Below are 22096 nucleotides of genomic sequence, written 5' to 3' on the forward strand. Positions count from 1 at the left end.
CCTCCATAATGCCCAGCACAGAACTACTCTAATTAAATTAAATAACCAAAATTCAGTTTTATTTTTTCGGGAGAAATCAACGGGAAAGATAAAGACCCTTATACACACCTTGTTCCTACTATTGTGTCTCCTGAAGGAAGTATAGGTATAGATATACCAAGGTACAGACAGATATATAATTGATGTGTGCAATGTAATTCATGCCAATTAAAGGGAACACTGGTCAGGGCTAGGTTAAGACAAGGAGCAAGAAACACTTTTCACAAAATAACTTGACAGACGTAAGCAAGAGACGGAGTAACATCCTTTTGGGTTGATCTAGAAGACAGGCCTAAGACAAGCTGTCCCTAATGCTGCCTCTCCCAGCCTTAATAGGTCTCACATAATCCTTGGTAAACACAGAGCCGCTTAGAAGTTGAAATCCAATAACCTCAGCTGGCCACTGGAGTATTATGCAAGAGAATGCAGAAGTCCTGGCCCTTCTGCTGTCCTGCTAAGCTTCTGTTGCACTCAGAAGAGATGTTATACAACTTGCTAATTACCGAAATCCGGGGCTTGTCAGGCTCCGTTAGAGCCGTGGCTCAGATGCTCACTGGCTGTGTGATCTTGGAGTTAGGAAACCACGCTGGAGCTCCAGTTCCCCCTGGGTAAATGGGGAGTCATCCCAGTACCTCCCTCATAGGGTCGTCGTGAGGATTAAATCGAATCATCCATGTAGTGTTGGTTGTTAATAACAACGGCTGCCATCTGCTGAGCACCTGGAATGTAGCCGACATCTATAGAAATGATCTCACTGAACTTTCTCAACAATCTTGCAAAGTACATAAGGCTTTCTCTTTTTCAGAGACTCAGAAGTTTAACTCATTTGCCCAAGTTCACACAAGTTCATTCAAACGCAAGTCTGCCTAACCAGTCCCACTTCTAAGTTTTGTTTTGTTTTGTTTTTCTTTTTGCCATAGTCCACACCGTCATGGTACATTTAGTTTTATTGCTTTTAAAAGAAAGTCCTCCCATCTCACTTTTGGAGGGCAGCTGAGGAATTTCCTCTCATGCCTTCACCACTCAGAAACAGAACAGATTCTGCAAAGTTTTCCACGTGGGCACCCACTGGAGGTTGGAGCCGCTATACCCACGCACTCTTCCCGTGTCATCTGCCCGACGCAGCTGGTTTCGCATGCCTTCAGGTTTGGGGCTGGGTAAGTCTCGGTCACAGATGTCTATAGCCTGTGGCCTCATGTGACAAAATATTTTGCAAAAGAAGCTGTTTTCTCCTTTTCCCAGTCTTCCCTCCCTTTCTGCAGCTGTTTCCACTTCTTCCTGAGAATTGATTTTAAAATTCTGAAACTTTTTTTTTTTTGCATTTAGGCTGATGTGACCTTTCTATTGACAATGACCTAGTTGTTTCACCCCAACCACAGCACAGTTGAGGAGATGCCAGGGCTTAGAACTAAGCTCGCACCTGATGGCGCTGGCAGCAATCTTTCTGCATTGATTCTGCCCTCAATATGCACCATATTCTACTAGTGATGACGCTAAGCACAGTAAGAGCTGCTGTGGGCCGGCAGCCTCCACACGGTCAACATCTAACAGAGGATTTGGCATTCATTCACGGGCTTATGCAGCAAATGTTTTATTGAGAACTTATGGTGTTCCAGGCACTGTTTTAGGCCCAAAAGACACCAGCAACTAGTAAAAGAACCCAAATATCTGCTACATTTTACTGACTGGGAAAGACACAAAATCTATAACATATCAATTACTGATAAGAGCTATGAAGGAAGAATACATACAGAGGTCAGAGTGATGAGAGAATGCAATTAGGTCTTGAACCACACAGATAAATTGAGATAATCCTATTTAAAAGAAGTTGAACAATTTGCTCAAAGAACAGGGAATTGCCATATTCTGATAATAACATTAATAAATACAGCAACAACAATAAAAATAATTACCATTTTCAGATAGCTGTATAATTGCACAAAGTGCTTATCAAATCCCATTTTATGGGCAGAGAAACCAAGACTCAGAAAGATGAAATATCGTGCTTCAGGCTACAGGGCAAGTGGTGGGGAAAGGACTTAAACCGAGACCGAGTGGTTCCAACTCTCTGATCTTTCCACCACCTCTTGCCTCTGCTGTCTAGTTGGTTCGATGGGGAATTCTGCCTACTAACCTGAAAGTTCCTCCAGCACGGGAATTCCAACTCTATGGTCTCCTGCAAGTTCTACAATATCTGGCATAGAAATGTCGAACTTTTTGTATCTGGACCAGCCACCTTCCACAGACAGACAGACAGAACTCTAAATACCCAAGAGAGACAGCTGTCCAGTCTGCTTCACACCATCTTAACTTCCGTAGCAATGGTTTGCAGTGTGGAACCAGCAATGAGGGCGATACTACCCTTGAACCCCACAGCGCCGAATGACTCCAAGTTCAGGACACGATGGCAACCTGCTAGCATTAGCCTAACCTCCCTAAAACACCCGCCTTTCCACATGGACTTGGGATGTGGACAAACTTATTTGCCACTTTATTAAACTCACGTTTGTCTAAGAATGAAAGGAACAACCAAGTCGGATTGCACATGCCCTGAATTTTAATCAAGGTCTAATCCGAGGGAGTGAAGGGCATTGTGATGAATTTGCAGAGCGTGCGGACTCTCACTGCATCACCCACCCCTGTCCAACAATGCTTTCCTCAGCACTCCTCAGCTGGGACACGCACAGCTGCACTGTGCACGTACAGGCACATCCTGGCTAGCCCACAAAAAATTATCAGAGTGGCTGAATGCTTTTTCTCTCATTGTTGCTCACATTGCTTTGTGCAATATAACACAGCTAAATGGAAGTACTCTGGGAGAAAGTGTATATATATATATATGTGTGTGTGTGTGTGTGTGTGTGTATACATATACACAGTGAAATACTCAGTGAAAAGTAGATAGTTCTTAAAGTCAGGCAAATCTAGGCTCCAACTTCAGCCCTACCACTTACTACTTGGCTGAGTCTGGAAACGGTGACTTGTTGGACTTCTCAGTTCTCGGCTCAGAGGACTTCCCTGACCGCACTGCCTCCCCACCCCAGGGTGCTCTCTCTTACCCCTCCCACATATCTTGCAACACTTAACCCTAACTCCTGCCACGTGGGCCTCTCCCTCTGGACTGTAAGCTCCATGGGGTTAAAGACCTGGTCTATGTCCCTTCCCCTTTAGCCCTGAGCCTAGCACGGTGCCTAGCACATGAGGATACTCAATTCATAGTGGTCAAGTGGATTAAGGAAGAGAATGGCAAAGAAAGAGCAAAGAAAATGTAGCCAGTGTGGAGGGCCAAGGCAGAGGAGAAATGGGATCAGCAACTGCCTTGGAGCTCTACTCGTTGTGAAACCTGCAGCAGGGCTGCTGGGCCTGCTCCCTCCATCCCCACCCCCTCCCCAGCCTGGCCCAAGTTCTCAAGAATTCCTTAGACCACGGAAGAGTGCTAAGCACCAAGCCTAGGAAGACAATGCCACTTTCTGGCTCCCGAGACATGCTGGAAACATGTTAAGGTCCTGTTGATGATGCCCACACACATTCATGCCGCTTTGCTTTTGGCAAAGCCCAGGCACCTCGGGTGCCATGTTGACTAGTCACTGAGTTGTTTGTTACAAGGTTGAACATTTTCAAGGCTTCCACTCCCATCTCTCTCAGGGAACAAACTTACCTCCTCATCTTCTCCAAAGATCAAGGCTATTCTAATATGCCTGATATGTACTACATACAGATTTTATTCCAAAATCTTTGGAATAAAAAGCTTTGGAAGGTAGGGAATACTGGTAAAAACTAATTTCCCACCCCCTGCCCTCTTGTGTTGTGCCTAAGGATCAAATTCTAGATTGAGGTGTTGCTGAGAAAAATTGCTTGTCTTACGTTGTTAAGGAAGGTCATTCTCTGGCAGCCTGGCTACATTTTTAGTCAATGTGGAGCCACTGGGAGTGGATATTAGAACTATAAATATCAGCAGTAACAGTAATAAGAGGTTTAGGGTCCAGCAAAGACTGGATGAACGTCCTGTAACATCTCACAACACGCCTTCCCAGAGCAAACGTAGCCTGCCAAGGACTAAAAGACGTGCTCGGGCCAACGGCATCTCTTACAAGGGAGCTGGAAAAGCATCTTTACTAGCTGCTCTCTGCCAGGCAGGGGCCGCTGAGCTCTGGGAGCTTCCTTGTTGAATTGTTCTGTTACCCAACCACGGTCGAGGCTCCCGACCTCTCCAAACTCTTTCCTTGGCCCCTACTTTGGAATAATACTTTGGAAATAAAAGCAACAATGTTTTGTGGACCACTCTCATCTGTAACTTACGGAGTAGAAGCAGGCCCGGAGAAACTGGGTGATTTAACTGGGACTTCAAAAGTGTGGCCCCAGAGCCCCAGTGATAAACCAATACACTATCCAGTCCCCCTGGTCTTTGACATGGATGTTCTTGATAAAAATCACAAATCCGTTTCCCCATTGTTAAACCCATTTAAGACAAATGCAACTGACAATCAGCCTCTGGATCAGCTGTAGTAAGAGCAGAAGTCTGGGAAGTCCACAGAGCCGGGTTTGAATGCTAAGAACTATGAGACCTTGCCCAGTTAAACTTCTTCGGTCCTTCAGCTTTTATTCTAAAAATGGGAGTAGCAGTGACTCCTTCAGAGAGTGGTTTTAAGTGGGTGTAGGCACTCTTTCTATAAAAGGCCAGATAATAAATATTTTAGGTCTTGGGGGCCATACACAAGTAGTGTGTCACAACTACTCAGCTTGCTATTGTGGAGTGAAAGCAGCCACAGATGGGGGTAGCTGTGTTCCAATAAAACTTAATTAAAAACAAAAAAAAAAACAAAAAACAAAAAACAAGCCCTGGCTAGCGTAGCTCAGTGGATTGAGCACAAGCTGCAAACCAAAGTGTCGCAGGTTCGATTCCCAGTCAGGATACATGCCTGGGTTGCAGGCCACGGCCCCCAGCAACCGCACATTGATGTTTCTCTCTCTCTCTATCTCCCTCCCTTTCCTCTCCAAAAATAAATAAATAAAATCTTTAAAAAAAAAGACAAGTGATGAACCGATTTGACCTGCAGGCTGTAGTTTGCCAACTCCTGGTTTTGCAGATTACACGAGATAATGTATATGCTTTGCACGATGCCTGGAATACAACTCTTCAAAAATGGTAGTTTAACTATGGTGTCAGCATGACATGGGTTGAAACCTTCTGGGTAAATGTACAATTTTCATAGACTTCTGAAAAATTATCAATATTTTACCCCTGATATGACCTATAGGTAGGGTTGCAGAAGACATTACTTCTTGTTTCAGTATTTGTAATGTTTGGGAGTTTACACATTTATACTAAATAATTATTCATTGTTTATTTGAAATTGAAATTGAACTGAAATATTCGGTTGTTGGGTTGTTTTTATTGTTGTCTGTTTTATTTTGTTGTCTTCGTTTTGTTTTGCTTTTTTCAAAATCTAACAGCCCTGCCTATAGACCTCCATGGTTCCATAATTTGGGAACGATTGGTTTATTTATAACAAGAATAACCAAACACAAGTAACATTTTGTTCTTTCAGAGAGAAAAGGTTACATTCTTATGGAATTATCCCCAAGGTTCAAAACTAATAAGTCCCCTGGGTAGAAGCCACTCAAACGCTATGAGACGTCCAGTGCTCTGCACTCACAGGTGCCAAGAACCAGCTTAGGTCACCCAAGGAAAAAGCGTGATAATCTTGCATTTGTTCCTGCTGATTAAAGTCAAGCAGCTTCCTGGAAAATGTGAGGTGCCCCTCACGTCACTATGTTGAATTAATATCTGAGCAGCATTAATGACGGAAAAACGCTACTCTATCCAACATGTCCAAAGTTTTGCAGTTAGGTTTGTCAGCAATCAAGCTGTGTACTGAGAAAGGTCGTTTTGTGAGTAAACAAAGCTTCTGAGAGGAGAAGAAAATATCTGCAGATAAACACAGGTGCCCAAATTCCCAGTAAATAGTTGATGATGAAGGTGTGAATGGAGTCGGTGCCTTCAGGCACCAGGTATCTTCCAACGAGTAGGATTCTAAAGTCATTTTTAAGGGAGTTGGGGGAGAAGAAGAGCTCAGCATGCCATGCCACAACACAGGTCTCTTCAAACGTTAAAGAAGGACGATGATATGTGATGTGCCCATGAAGGTGAAAGGCGTTGTGTTCTAATGAATTGAAATAGTACAGTATAGTATCAACAAGTTTGAGAGTGAGCTCTAGCACATCCTAACTGTGCAACCAAGAATAACTCACTTAGTCTGCCTGGGCCTCCACTCGCTAGTCCTGCAACAGAGCTATGAGAAGTCCCATCTCTTCTGCTTGCGTCCAGTTTGAAGGAGATAACGGATATGAAAATGCCTCACTGACAGACGTGGCAATGCACTGTCATCCATCATTCCAAGAACAACAGCAAAACCTCTGCTGATTGAAGAGCAAAATAATGTTGTGTGGCATGTTGCCAGCTGAACCCAGGCTAAGGGGATTATGCTCTCATGAAATCTGTATTAATTTGCTAGGGCTGCCATAGCAAAATAGCGCCAACAATGTGACTTAAACAACAAAAATTGATTGCCTCATGGTGCTGGAGATTTGGCAGGATAGGTTCCCTCTGAGGGCTGTAAGACAAAGGTCTGTCCCAGGCCTCCCTTCTTGGCTCGTGGGTGCCATCTCCTGCCTGTGTCACTTCACACCATCATCTTTTCCCTGTGTGAGTCTCTGTGCCACATTTCCTCTTTCACAAGGGCACCCATCATATTGGACAAGGGCACCCCTGATGACCTCACTTTACTTTGTTTACCTCGATGAAGATTCTGTGAAGGTTAATTCTACGTGTCAGTTGGACTGAGCTAGGGGATGAGCAAACACATTCCCGAGTGTGTCTGTGGGAGTGATTCTGGAAGAGATTAGCATTTGAATCGGTTGAGGGACGAAGGAGCCCCTCACAGGTGAGTGGGCATCGTCCAGTTCACTGAGGGCCCAAACAGAACAGAAAGGCAGAGGAGGGCTGAGTTTGCTCTTTTCCCTTGAGCTGGGACCTCCATCTTCTGCCCTGGCACACTGGCACTCCTGGTTCTCTGGCCTCAGGACTCAGACTAGGACTGACACCATCAGCCCCTGTAATTCTTTGGATGTGAACTGAATTACACCACCAATTTTTCTGGCTCTCCAGCCTGTAGACGACAGATCATGGGACTTCCCAGCCTCTGTAACCTACTGTCTGTGTGTGCTCTCTCTCTTTCTCTGCCACTCATCCCCTCTTCTCCTCTCTTTATCTCTCACTGCCTGTCACCCCGTCTCTCCTATGAACCCATACCCAATAATATGCAGTTGACTTTTAGAACCCATGCACAACACATTTTATATCTATCTCTGCACACCCCTCCCAAAATACAAAGTCAAAATAGACTATAATGCATTAATAGCTTTGGACTCTTAATTATTATGCCTCTTCTCTGAGTGTGGTCGATCTTCTTTCTTCTTTTTTTACCATATTGTATTATAGATGACAATTTCCAGATAGGCTTGTGGATCACTGCCATCCTATTCAATGCCTGAACATAATAGACATTGACAGGAAGTGCACAAAAATGTATAAGGCTTCATTGAGTATCCCAGTTGGGTCCAGGTTCTAAGGATGGTAAGACAAAAAGAGCTGATTCCTGCTGTTGAGTTTACAGACCAGTGCAGGGCAGACAAGTAAACAGACAGTTGCAATGAAGACTGGTAAATGCTCTTAGAGAAGGAATAAAGGAAGTTCTGGAAGACAGGGAGCAGATGGTCTGGGTCATCTCCAAGAGAAAATGGCTCTCAGCTGAGTCTTTAAAGAAAAATAAAGCTAGACACAGATCTAAGAGAAGAATGAGGAGGACAGTTGTGTTTAGTAAATAGCTTAATATGCCTAAACTTGCACAAAATGTGCATAACATGTGCATTAAAATGTGCACAAAATATGGAGAGAGAGTCAATAAGAGATGAGACTGAAGAGGAAAGCAAAAGGCAATAACCTGTATACACCAACGTGATTCTCAAAAAGAAAAATATATGAATCCACTGAAGACTTTTCAAAAACAGTCCACATGATCATATGGCACTTTAGAAAGACCATTTGACGCAATGTGGCAATAAGAGAGAGGGGCTGGGGGTGAACAGCACTGGCTCCAGATGGGAAGTCAGGACCAGAATAGAATTTAAGGTGGTACCGACTTCACCTAAAACAGTAGCAGGAGAGATGCAGACACAGGATGCATGGATTGCATTAAGCAGGTAGAGTAGCTAGGACTTGGTGACTGATCAGGTGTCAAGAGTGAAAGAGAGGAAGTGACCTAGGATGACCCTGGTGTCCAGCTCGAACAACCAGCCCGGGAGAAGGAGGGAGAAGGCACATTTCAGTTTTAAATATGGTGACTTTCAGGTGCTCCAGTGGACGTCCAAGTGGAGAGGGTGTGTATCAGAGGTTGGTACCCAGGAGAAAAACAGGATAGGCTACAGACTGGTATGTAGGGTCAAAGCCAAGGGAGTGGATGAGATTTTCTAGGGAGGCTGCAGGTTGAAAGGGAAGGAGAGTCGAGGAAGAATGGGACATTGACAAACGGAAGTCCTTTAAAGGCATTAAATAGGTCAGAGGGAAACCCTCCAAAGGTCAGAGAGAAACCAGAGAAGCACAGCGCCACTGAATCTGGCACACAGTAGAAACAACTGGAGAGGGGTGATCAGCTGTTCAAAATGCCCCAGAGAAGATGAGGGGGAGAGTTTGGCTATCAGGAGGTCTTCCCTGGCCCTGGCCAAGGTGTGTCTGCAGGAGCCAAGGCAGTTGCCAGTTAACTGGGGGGAGTACCCGGGTAGTAGGGACATGGCATTAGCAAATGTCAATCTTTCAAGAAATGTGGCGGAAAAGAGGAGAAGGAGATGGCAACTGGAGGGGAAGAGCAGAAGCTCAGAAAGCATCTAATGCATGGAAATGTGGAAAACCTCCTATCCTCTGTGGACCCCGGTGTGTGATAAACACATAAACAAACACCAGGGCCCGTGTCTCTCTTGTCCTGCTGAGCCTTAGAAAGGCTTTTGTTTTCATTGCCCTTATCGGCCAGAGCCGGCTCTGGGCTTAACCTGTTAAAATGAAACCAGAGTGTGGCAGGGCAGCCATCCTGGAAACCCTTTGACCCACCGCTTGCACCTGAACACCGGAGGTGCCCACGGCCCCTTCCGACCCTCCCCACCTGCTCTGTTTGCCCTGGGCGATTTCCAAGTCCAGATCAAAAGCCCTCCTACTCAGCTGAGACCCCAGGCTCCTTCCACGCTTATCCAAAATTAGCCTGGTCCATTGGAAAGGCTTGTTCAAATAGTTCAGTACAAAGGGCCAAGAGGCTGGCTGCGCAGCTCTGTGCACGCGAATCACCGTCTTTCCTTTGTGGAGTCCCCACGGGGACCCCGGCGCGTGGAAGGGGCTCCCTCCATCTACGAGATGATTCTATTTCCTTTGCATCACAGAGAACTTAACCGAAACACATGGCTTTTATAAAAAATCCTTCTTCCAAAAAGCCCTCGTCCCATAGGTAATAAAACGGCTCGCGGCCCCCGGGGGAGGAGAGTTCACAGCCCTCTGTAACTGGCTGTGCCTACGCCGACTCCCACTTGCCTAAGCGGACTCCCGCTTGCCACGGGTTCGAGACTTGTCCACGGCCCCTCTCTGCAAGTGGTAGCGTCTCATTTTCCAGAAAGGAGATAGAGATTTACAAACCCAAACATGCGCTGGCAGCGGAAACTCAGAATGAGTTAAGCTCTCTGCACGTTGCGCTCCTGGAAACGGCTGCAGGGGAGTGCACAGAAACGCAGCCCATTGGGGACCGGCTTCTCGAAAATCTGAAGGCCGTTTGCAAGGCTGCTGGGCTGACAGAACTGCTGCTTGGACCCGGGAGCCCAAGCAATGGAGGACGGGGAGGGAGAGGCGCCTACCGTACCCAATCGGCGCGGCGGGTCATGCTGCGGGCGTCTTGGGAGCCTGATCCCGCCCCGGAGCTGCGGACGCGGCCTTGCGGCGGGCCTGCGGACCTGTGAGCTCTGCCCCGGCACGGCTGCCCCGGGCTGCTCTTGTTTGCACTGAGCCGTTTGCTTTTGGGAGTTCTCCAATGCAGATGTAGTCAGGGGGCCGCTGTCCCGGGGGACAATGATTCCATTGGAAGCTGGCCTTTGACAAGACTCACACATGACCTTTGACGAAAATGGCTTTGGGGAAGGAAAGTGTCCTGAGGCTAAAGACGGGGCGCCCAGCACAGCGGTCCACATTTCCATCCCCAACAGTGCCAAGTTAATTTTCCAGTTCTCAGTCTTTCAGGGAGAGTCTCTGGGAGATTAGCTTTGCCATTTCTCCCTTACTCTGTAGGATTCTCCCTCGGTTTCCTAAAGCATTTTGCTGCAGAAGTGTCCTGCTGTGTTGTTGATGAGTTCCCGGAATTAGCATTTCCAGGTTAAACATGGGCAGGCCTATAGTGTATACATTCCTCTAACACGCTCAGGAATAATACCCCCATTTATTATTTTTTCCCTAGAACATGCTACAGTTTACAAAGGGCTTTTCACAGTCATGCTGTCATCCGGCCGCCCAGACAATGCCAGCAGGCTCTGCTGTTCCTGCCATTTTACAACATAAATAAACAGAAGCTCCAGAAAAATAAGGCATTTGCCCAATCACCCACCCAGACAGTGAAAAAATCTGGGTCCTCTCCATCACCATCCTGTCCACATGCACAAGCCACCCCCCTCCCGGCTGCGTGGCTGGCCACACTAACCATCACAACTCAATTATAGCAGAACGCAACATTACAACGCAGAATATAAAGCAACAGTAGCTATAATTATTTTAATTTTTTTGAGTACTAAAGTGATTGTTAGAAGTTGTTTTCATATGAGTTTTTGGTTGTTGATACCCACAGATATCTTGAATTTATTGATTATTTTTTTTCTTTTTTCTTTTTTACTCTCTAAATTTTTCTCTTCACCAGCTGCCGAAAGGATGCCATGGGAACCAGACCGGCCACTCAGAGATGTGGCTGCAATCCAGGGGTTCCTGAGGCTGCTCCCAGAGTCCCTCCCTAGCCACCCCCAAAGCCTTTCCCCCCTTCTTTTCTCTGGTCCTTCCAGATGGTGAGTGCTAAAGGAAAGGGAATGGGGCAGGGGGATAGGAAAGGGGATGAGGCTGGGGGATGGGAAAGACAGCCCTGAACTGGAGTGGCAATGGAAATTTAGTGTGATGAGGACAGCTCTGTGGAGGTCCAAGGAGACGCCCAAGGGCACCCCAGCGTGTCAGGTGGTGTCCTTTTCGGTTTGTCTTCAGCTTAGAGAAAAGGGAAGGGGGTGATACTCACACTCAGTTTGGGAGAACTAGACGTCTGCTGGGAGGAGGAAAACATCACCAACCCAGACAACACCGTGCACAAAAGATGTCCTGGGGCCTTGGGCGGCCTGAAAAGAGTCCTCGCAGGTGAGCGCACAGGGCGTGGGCGGCTGCAGCCAGACAGAGGGCGTGGGTTTGGGCTCTGACCAGCCTGCCACTCAGGGAGTGTGGAACTCATCCTCAGTAACCATAGGTTAATGTCACTGTTAATACAGTGTCAGCTCGCAGGAAAATGATACAGGAGTCACATGTCATTCCACAACTATAGATATATATTTATATTTATATACAAATATAAATATAAATTTATAAATATATAAATATATAAATATATAAACATAAATATATTTATAGAATGTATAAATATAAATTTGTATATGTGTATATACAAATATGGTTGATGTATATTTTTATAAATATATATTTATATATCAACCATAAGTATTTGTATATCCACAAATATGTGTGTGTGTGTATATATGCATGTGTGTGTGTATATATACACACACATATATATATCAACCAAGGTGGTAAGGCACATTAGCTTCATCAGCCTGGTGCAATTTATTTGTCTTCCTAGCTATAAAAATGTGAGCAACACATTTAACCTCACTAAGCCTCAGTTTCCTCATCAGTAAAATGGGACTTATGGGCTATGCTATGAGGGTTATGCTATGAGGGTTAAGTGAAATTCTTTACGTAAAACCCTCCACCTCTCCTCTGACATACCGTAGTACTCACTCAAAGGTAGCTAGTATATTTCAGTCATTTAATGTGTGTGTGGTGCCTCCCATGGAGTAACAAGGAACTCCTTTTATTCCCCCAGTTTTCTCACTCCTTTCTTCCTACCATACTTCTGGCTTTCGACTCGTTACAGTTTGTCCTTGGCTCCTTTCCACTTGTTACCGTCCAGCTCCTTCGCGACATTGCTTCCTTTATGTCCCTGTCTAGACTTCCACATCCACCTCAGTCCTTCTCCCCTCCCACCCCAGTTTGTTCATTTCCTGTCCTACCACTGCCACGGCCACCTGCAAGACCCCCACCCGAGAGGTAGTTATCTACTAGATAACTCTCACACCATCACACAGCCGCGTGCACTGTCACCACCGTGGACGTGTGGTCTGTAGCCTTGGCTGCGTGCCCGGCACCACTGTATTCCGTACCAGTGTCCCTGGTCAGCCCACTCCGCGGTACACAAAGTCACTGTCCCCCGTCTGTAGAACACTAAGCCAACTCCCAGGTGGCTTTCTTTCAGCAAACAGCCTCGCCTTCCCCGGAGAAAAGTTCAGTGGCCATCGGAAGGGAACTCTATGTCCTGCCCTCACGGGAAAATTTACGCGCAGTCTCAATCCCTTCTCCCCGCCTCAGAGGGGCCCCTCCTTCTGTGTGCTGTGGAATCCCTCTCACTAATTTCATCTAGAATGTTCTTTCAGCAACCATCCTCCTAGCTTCCTTCCAGCAGCCATTCTCCTAGCTTTCAATTTCTTCTCTACTGATGTCATTAGTTCATTTACTCAGTTAACATTTGTGAGACAACTATATACAGTCAGCACCTTTGATTCTAGGCATGAAACGATACATATAGCACCACAACCTATAAACACATTCAAGTCTCTGCCATATAACGAACTATGTTTTTGCATCTGTCTCTTATAACACATCCCGTGTGTGTCCCCTGCCTGAAACACACTTCCCATGGGTCTTCCAAGGCTGGTTCCTTCTCTTAGAAACTGGCTTAAAATAACCTCAAAGAGACCCTTCCCTGACCAACCAATCCAGATAACTAGTCTCTCCCTTGTTAGTATCTGTTAACCTTCTCTACTTCCATATATCATTTACCCCCTGTTGTAATGAGAGACTCTTCTGTTGGCCTATTTTCTGTTGCTTAAACCAGCCTGAACCTTCATGAGGGTTGGGACTCTTGTCTTTTACTCACTGCCATATCCCCAGGACCCAGGATGCACTGAGTGGGCCCTCACAAAACATCTGTTGATTGCCAGCTCCCAGGTGCTGGGACCACCTTTGCTTTAATCTTTTTTTTTTTTTTTAATTTCCATCATACAGCCTACTGCTTTTCTACATTGACTATGAACAGGATTTCTGGAGAGCTTTGAAAACTGCTGATGTCCCAAACACCCTCAGACTGGGTGTCAGTTTTTGTAGGTTTTCCAGGCAATTCTAAAAGCTGAGCTTAAGCCCACCGACCTCACCTCTGCCGGACACACTGGGGACGCTCAAGAGAGAGATGAATGGCTAGATGAATAATTTAAGAAATGAAGTCATTTAGCCCCTATGTACCTTTCAACCCTCCTCTCCTTCGTCCTTCCACGCTTGATCTGTTATCCAGGCACGGGGAACCCCAAACCAGCCACACGCTCTCGTTTCTTCAAGTGTTCGCAGGCTGCTCGCTCTACCGAGAACACCCAGCGCCCCTCTCGGCTACCTAAGAAGACTCCTGCTGGACTGCCTGGTAAAGCCTGGGTGTGGGCTCAATACCATCTCCTCTGCCAGACCTTTTCTAGGGTCCTGAAGGGCCCTGGCCTCCTCTCCCCTTGCACATGTGCCCACGAGGGCAGCCATGCTGCTGCTGCTTCTGCGTCCACGTGAATCCCGCGTGCTGCAGACGGCCCGGCCTGAGAGGCACTCTGCAGATGCTGTGGAATGAACTCATAAATGAGTGGATTAACACATTCAATGAATTTTGAAAGAGAGGCTCTAGAGCTTTTTGTTTGTTTCTTTGGTTGGTTGGTTTGGGTTTTTTTATCAGCTTTATTGGGCTATAAATCACACGACAATTCCTCACTTCCAATTGTACTGCTCAGTGGTTTAGAAGATAGTCACAGTTAATCATCACCAGAATCAACTCTAGAACATTTTCATCACTCCAAAACGAAATCCATTCACAGTTTCTTCCCACATCTCCCCAGGCTCCCAGCCCCAGGTAACCACTAATCTACTTTCTGTCTCTATAGATTTGCCCATTCTGGGCATTTCATATAAGTGGACTCATATAATAACTGGGGTTTTTTTTTTCATTGGCATCTAGCTCCACTTTTGAAGTCGTATTTGGCCACAAGCCTCCCATTCACGTTGAGTCAGTGTGACAGAATATGGGCTCTGGTCGAGAGCTTGGAGGAAAAACCAAGGCAATATTTCTTGGACCATATTTTTACACAGGAACCTGGTAAATTATTCAAATTCCTGAGCTAGGGGAAGGAGGATAGAGCAGCTCAGCTACACCTGCTACCGCAGAATGAAGAGAACGGGGGCAGATTCCAGGACGGCTCAGCTCTGCCTCAGCAGCCCCCATCCCAGTGGGGCTGTTGGGCAGGACCTCCTGCCCCTGAGGGTCCCACACAGAGGGCACACGGGCTGGAGCAGACTCTAGGTTTGCCATGGACTAGCTGTAACTCTTTTCACCCTGCCTCCTCTTTTCTAAAAAGAGGATGAAGATAGCTCCTTACCAGCACCACGCCATCATGCTATTATAAAAAGTAAATGAAGAGGGGACGCACGTCACTTGCCCGGTACAACGCCTGGGACACTATCAATGCCTGTGAACGTCTGAGACATAGTTATGCTGTTGTAGCTGCTGGCGCTTAACTACAGCAGTCGATATAGTGTTATTCTAAGTCAAACTTAATATGCAAAGAGGGTTCTGGCGCTTTAAAAAAAATAAAGCGAACAGTTATTCTAGGAAAACTTCACACACCATCTGATATCCACTGCCAGATGGTCATCTGTGCTCTGCTTGAGGAGCAGAATTCGCCCGGAGAGAAAGTGTTTACAAGAAGTGGGGGTGGGGGGAGGGAGCGGGTTAGGGCCATACTTGGCATAAGTGCTGATGGAAAGACCTATTTTTTTCCCACCAAATGTTCATCAGCGCCACTGATCAGAAGAAAAGGTCTGCATGTGAACCTTGGGTCTTGTCTGGTCACCTCCACTTCTCTCCAGCAATTTCTTTATTTCCTTTCTATTATTCTCATCGGGCAGACCTGTCTGGGGCATCCTCTGCTAAGCCCTTCTGGGGGGTCCCTTGAGCACATCTGAAATTAGACCTTGGGCAAGCAATCCAATGGTCAGGCACACCATTGCTAGCAAGTGGCCGCAGGATACGCCAATTCTGCTACCAGCTGATCAGGCAAACATCATGCCAGCTCCAGAGGAGCTGTTCTTGCACATAAGCACTGAGTGTGTTGAGTCATGGGGGCTAATTAGTAGGACTTCTTCTGAGTTCCACTGCTTTGAATGGACTTTCCTGCACATCTGGCAACCCTCTGTTTAGATTTAGCTCAGCTGTCTCTCTTTCTTGCCTTCCTCACCTCTGCAATCCCACAGCGCCTGGGAGTGCCCAGTTATCACCTGCATAAGTGACTCTCTCTTCTCCCGGACTGTGAACAAGGGAAACACAAGGGCCTCCTTTGTTTACCTCTGCGTCTCCCGGGAACAGCCCTGGGCCAGCACACCATGCTCATCCCTCCAATTTTACAGACATATATTGAGAGTCTATTGAGTGCTCACACTTCAAAATGCCAACATTTCATAGAAGCATGGGACTTTTTGTGTCTGAAATGAATTTGGAGACAAGGAAATGAGGCCCAGAGAAAATATGTTCAAAAGCTTCCCAAGACCTGAGAAGGAAAATCACTGGGGATAGATTCAAACTCTCCTGACACCTTGTTCTTTCAAGGCAGTGGTTTTCCCTTTGGTTGAAATAATAGATGTTTTAATGCAGTTAGAAGACTAGAGAAAATGCGACTGAGTGTTTTGTTCATTAATGGTTTTTCAGCTCAAGCACTAGGCTTCCAAGCCTCCCTGAGTTGGTGGCTGAGGACAGGAACACAGAGCAACCCAAATCTGCCATATGGCTGACGTGACTATTGTCTGACTCTGTGCTAATTATAGCCCCACCCCTCCCCTCGGCTCTCACCCACGCCAGGTCAACCAAGGGCCTGTAAAAATTTAACCTGGTGCCATTGCACAACCATGGAAAGCTCAAGTTGCTTTTGGGGGGCAATGAATGAGATTCTTCAATTGCCTCATGAGAACATTTCCAGTGGGAGGGAAAACAGAACAAGTTGTCACAAACATGAATGTCCCCATCTGGCTCAGGGGGGATTATTAGACAAATAAGAGACATAGGGGATACTAATTTGGGCCAGGTTGGAGTACAAAGAGAATCTTGTTCAGTTTTTGTTCTTACTCCTTTGTTGAATATCCATTATTAAGAACCCTTTAAAGATGATGGATGTTTGTTACTTTGATTGGTGTATGCAAATGTCCAAATTCATAAAATTATATGCATTAGATATGTGTAGCTTTTAAATTATACCTCAATATATGTGTTTTTTAAAGAAGAACTTATTTTTCCATTGAGTCAAAACCGTGGTCCAGCACGCCCAGTGTTGTGTCTCTCACAAAGGCAGACTTTGGATAAGAAAGAGGAAGACTATAATTCCTACCTAGCTCCTTGAAGGCTTCGGCCAAGTTTCTCTTAATTACTCATGAGGGCACTAACTCCAATAAATGCTACCATGGTCAGGCCACCATCACATCACCGCTTGTCTGGACCACTGAGACAGTCACCCATCCGTCCGCCTTGACCCCAGGTTGAGGTCTCATAACACCTCTTTCACGCTTCAACCAGAGAAATCACCCTACAATTCTACCCTGACCACCTACTTTGTCTGCTTAATACCCTGCAGGGTATCCCAATTGTCCTGAAGTGAAAGCATTAACTCCTTAATATAGTTTAGCACTAACCTGGTCAAGGTTGCTGCCTGCAGACAAAGGTCTGTAGCTAAGGAGCTGAGTGAGCTGGAACCCAGTCTGTGTTGCACATGCCAAGCCATGAGCCCTGGCACTGGCCCACTCCTGCCTATCCCCAAAAGAGGCTAGAGGTGTCCCCTGGAGGCCTGTTATTTCCTGCTGTGGGCTTATCCCTAATCCCCCCCATACCCACTTCCATCCTAGCCTTAGCACTAGAACATCGCCATTTGAGCATCTCAAAATTCTACCTGTCTTGCTTCCGATGCTCTGCCTATGTTCTCCTCCGCTTGAATTTCTTTTTATTCTTCTCTTCACCTAGGTAAGTCACATTCTTCTTTCTGCTGTCCACTTAAGCATCATCTTGTCTGACCGTCTTCAACTTCTGATATGTGTTCTCAATGCACCGCGTGTTTTTCATAACAATGAGCTTATTCTACAGTTCTATAACTGTCTGTCTTTTCTTGAAAGCAGGGACTGTACCATAGTACTTTGTAACCTACTTATCTGGGTGTTCAATAAATACCTGTTGGTCAAAGAAATGAATAAATAACTGGATGGCTACATAAATATGTTTAAAAAAAAACTTGAACTTATGTTTCCAATGAACATCACATTTTGACTAAAAGAGCTCCGAAAGCTTATTATACACTATCCTGTAAAGTAGTTTTCACTTATCCACGGTTTCACTTTCCACGGTCTGAGCCATGTGCAGTCAACTGCAGTCCAGAAATATTAAATGAAAAATCCCAGAAATAATTCATAAGTTTTAAATTGCATGTGTTTTATGAGTAGTGTGATGAAACCTTGTGCAGTTCCGCTCCATCCTGCTTGGGATGTGACTCATTCCTTTGTCCATCATGTCCAGGCTGTATACACTTCCCACTCACTATGCAGGTTAACAGATCAACCATGCCTTGCAGCCTCCCAGTGCTTGTTCCAGTCACCCTTATTTGACTAAAAATGTCCCCAAACTGCAAGACTAGTGACACACTGGCAATTCAGATATGCCAAAGAGAAGCTGGAAAGTGCTTCCTTTAAGTCAAAAGGTGAAAGTTCAGTACTATCTGCAGTTTCAGGTATCCATGGGGGGATTTGGAATCATTCTCCTGCAGATAAAGGGCGACTATTGCATTTGTCTTAAATGTATTTATTATCCACCTTCCCAAAATGCACTTGAAAGGATGTGCCTTTAGGACTTGAGAACTCAGCTCATCTCAAACCACAGCTGTCCCATTTTATAGTCTAAAAATGCCAGACTCCTCTTTCAGTCTCGATCGATAGCTGTCTCCAAATGAAAAGATGGTGGTTTTCCTAAAGTGTCCTCTTTCTTTCACCAGCCCACCCTCCCCTAACTGCGTGCCCAAGTCAACACAGTGGAAGGCCTTGCATGTCTTGCCGAGGAGTTCAGCCTTCATTCTGCGTGTGACAGGGCGTTCGTGAAGGGTTTTCAGCAGAGGGGGGCATATCCCTGTTTGTGTCCTGAGTAGCTGCTCTAGCAAGGGTGAGGGAGACGAGAGTCTAGGGGCAGGTAAGTGAGAAGGAAAGCCACTAGAATAGAACAGTCCTGGCAAGAGGTGAGGAAAGTCTGGACCAGGAAAGAGATCATGGCAATGAAGATGAGGATGCAAAGTCAAGACACATTTAGGAGAAACAGCCTCTTGGATTTGATTAAGTACGGTTGTAAATGGAGGGAAAAAAATCAGGAATGATTCCAGGGTTCCTGGCTCCAGCAACTGGATTGCTAATGATGCCATCATCATCTGAGCTCTGGACTGTAATGATAGCAAGCCACTTTGAGGTGCGTTCAGTTTAAGTGACAGACTTCCCTAAGAAATAAAGGCAGAAATGCATCCCTATAGTAGGTGCACATGGTAGGTACTCACGATGCTTCTTGAGCTGAACTGAAGGGACAGTATATCTATCCTACTTACAGAATTTGCAATATCTAATTTCAACGGTGTCAAATTCCATGCAAATACCCATACAACCGTACAGCTCTAATATGAACATAAGATTTAGCCGTTTGACAAGCTAAGAAATGTCAACCCCCTGGAAAGTATGACTAAATAATTTCACTGCAATAATAATTTTCACTGCGCAGTGGAAGGAGTCAGGGAAGGGGATAGTTATTATAGCAACCACAAATTGGTCCAGGGCTACGCTTGGCTTTCAATTTCACTACAAATTTCAGAGAAGCCATAAAAGATTCAAGTGAAATCCGGTTGGTTGATTAGAAACATTTGAAGGAACCCCAGGCAGGCACGTGTTTCCCATTTCCTGCACTGACGTTTGCCAAGTATTAATCATCCTCCTCCCCGTGTTCTTCCAGAAAACAGAATTACTCCAGCTGGCCTTCTGGAAGGACAGGACCTGGGTCGGGAGAACATGCGTAGACCCAGGACTTCCAGAGACAGAGAGCTGACAGATAAATGCCATGCAGAGAGGGGGTTGCCACACCCCACTTTCCCCACCCACCCCAGCCCCGCTCTTTACATTACCCTCCACGCCCCCCCCCGCCCCCTCCGTGCTCAGCCCCACATCACAAGGGAAGAGGGAGTTTGCGGTTGAGCCTCTCAAGTGAGAACACTGTTGCCTCATCCAGAGCTTCCCTCCCTCCTTCCCTCCTCCCTTCCCACCTTCTCTCTCTCGCCCTCTCCTCTCCCCTCGCTCCCTCCCTCCCCAGAACATAGCTTCCAGAATGAAACGGGCACAGGCTTTAGAGCCAGAAAGTCCCAAATTTGAAACCAAACTCCACCATTTACTTGGAGGCATTTATTTAACCTCTTGAAGCCTCAGATTTCTTCATTTACAGAGCAAGGATAATAAGACCTACTTTGAAGGATGGAGACCAGATGAGGTAATTTACAGAAAACACAAACAGGTGTGTGGCGTTGGCAGACTCATGTGGGACCCTTCCCGCCCCTGCCTCCTGTATGGTGGTGACCTGCCCCAGGAAATGTGGGGCCCAGACTGCCCCTGAACTCAGTCCCCACCCCCGGAGGTCCTGAGGCCACGGGGCGATTCACCCGGTAACTGGAGACCCGACCAGGGTGCTCTGTGAAGGGCTCAGATGCGCCTGGTCCTTCTGTCACAGAAGAGATGAGCTCATGGCAAAGCTGGCCTCCCTCCAGTTAAAGTGCTCCAGGAGCAAGGATGGAACAGCCATGTAGGACCTCTCAGAGGAAGCGTCCATTGAATTGACCCTTAACAGATGAATACATTTTCTGGGAGGATGTCAAGGACGTTTCATGCAGGAGGGGTGCGTGAATAAAGACACTGAGACCCTGCTGTGCTCCAGGAACAAGAAGAACTGGTTAGTGTGGCTGGAGGAAAGGCAAAGGAGAGAGAAACACTGGGAGACGGGTCTGGCGAGGTCAGCTGGGATAGTCCCCCAAGAGCTTAGCACGCAAGGCGGCGCTTCTGGGCTTAATCCTATAAGTAATGCAGGCTCATTAAAGAGATTAGAACAATTCTCTTTTTGCGTTTCATTTTACAGATGTTCCTAGACTTATGATGGGGTTACGTCCAATAACCCGTCGTAAATTGAAAATATCGTAAGTTGAAAGTTCATTCAAGACGTCTAGCCTGCTTGAACTTGCTCAGAGCACGGTATCCAGAAGATGCAGGCAACGCAGAGTCACCGCAGACGTTGTGGCTTCACCCTCGTGGTCACGTGGCTGACTGGCTGCGGGGCTGGCTGGGCATGGGGCTGGCCTCGGGGCTGGGTACGGGCCTGGGTGCGGGGCTCCCCACCGCTGCCGGGCATCAAGGGAGAGCGTCAGCCCGTGGCTAGCCCGAGAAAAGGTCGAAATTCAAAATATGAAGTACAGTTTCTTCTGAATTTGGTTCCAGATTTGGGACTTTCTGGCTCCTATCGCTTTTGCACCATCGTAAAGTAAAAAAAGTTTTAAGTTAGGGACCATCTGTATTTTGTTGTTAGCATTTTTTATTCTTATTATGAAAACCACGTGCATAGTAAAGAACATTCAAACAGTGCAAAAAGGTATAACTTTTTTTCTCTTTATCCCAGACTACTGGGTCTACTTCTTGGTAGTAAATCTTGATTCTCTCTCTTTGCAGAAATTTTACACATAAATGCTCCTTAAAATCTTCCTGTGAATAAATATTTATACACTCGACTGTCAGTGCATCTTTCTTGCTTTACAATCCAGGGTCCGGCAGAAGTAAGGCCTGCTTGAGTGTGGTTAGTAGTATGTAATATGAATGTGGTAATTTACAGTTTTTGTTTTTTGTTTTTTTTTAGAAAATTACTTTTTTAAAAGATTTTATTTACTTATTTTTAGAGAGGGAAGGGAAGGAGATAGAGAGAGAGAGAAACATCATGTGCGGTTGCTGGGGGTCATGGCCTGCAACCCAGGCATGTACCCTGGCTGGGAATCGAACCTGGGACACTTTGGTTCCCAGCCTGCGCTCAATCCACTGAGCTATGCCAGCCACGGCTACAGTTTTAATTTGAACATTTCACCTAAAATGTGTCAGATGGTGTGCTTGAGTGTGATACTGTTATGTTATAGAATTACACACTTGTGATTTTGTAATAAAAGATTTTATAATAAAAAGGGGGCTTTATTTGTGCCAGATCCTGTATATCAGAGATCTTTCCATTTCAGCATATGTAATATCACCTTGGTATTTTAAATAAGCTATATGGTATGCCACACACTGGATTTCTACATCATCTTTTAAATTCTTCATTCCTGGTTAATATGTTTATTTTCTTACTGTTGTGCAAGTACAGTTGTCTCCATGTCCCCCCCGCCACTCCCCCCACCCCAGCCATCCTCACCTCCTACCCTCAGTCCTACCGTTGATATATGTTTAAATTGTTCCCAGTCATTTATGATTGCAAACAATGCTGCACTCCCTCCTCATAGCTAC

The 22096-nt window shown here is 46.0% G+C and overlaps 1 protein-coding gene across 1 annotated transcript in view; it reads right to left on the reverse strand.

The window, feature by feature from the left end:
- ENPP2 (ectonucleotide pyrophosphatase/phosphodiesterase 2) overlaps nucleotides 1-10143 on the reverse strand; it is a 95394-nt gene extending 85251 nt beyond the window's left edge. The window contains exon 1 of the mRNA XM_045861217.1: nucleotides 9996-10143. Coding sequence (XP_045717173.1) covers nucleotides 9996-10016 — 21 coding nt within the window. The 5' untranslated portion in view covers nucleotides 10017-10143. The remainder of the gene's footprint in view (nucleotides 1-9995) is intronic.
- Between the last annotated feature and the right edge of the window lie 11953 nt (nucleotides 10144-22096).

This window comes from Phyllostomus hastatus, unplaced genomic scaffold (genome assembly GCF_019186645.2).
Source record: "Phyllostomus hastatus isolate PE091 unplaced genomic scaffold, TTU_PhHast_1.1 phas_scaffold_21, whole genome shotgun sequence".
Lineage (NCBI taxonomy): Eukaryota > Metazoa > Chordata > Mammalia > Chiroptera > Phyllostomidae > Phyllostomus > Phyllostomus hastatus.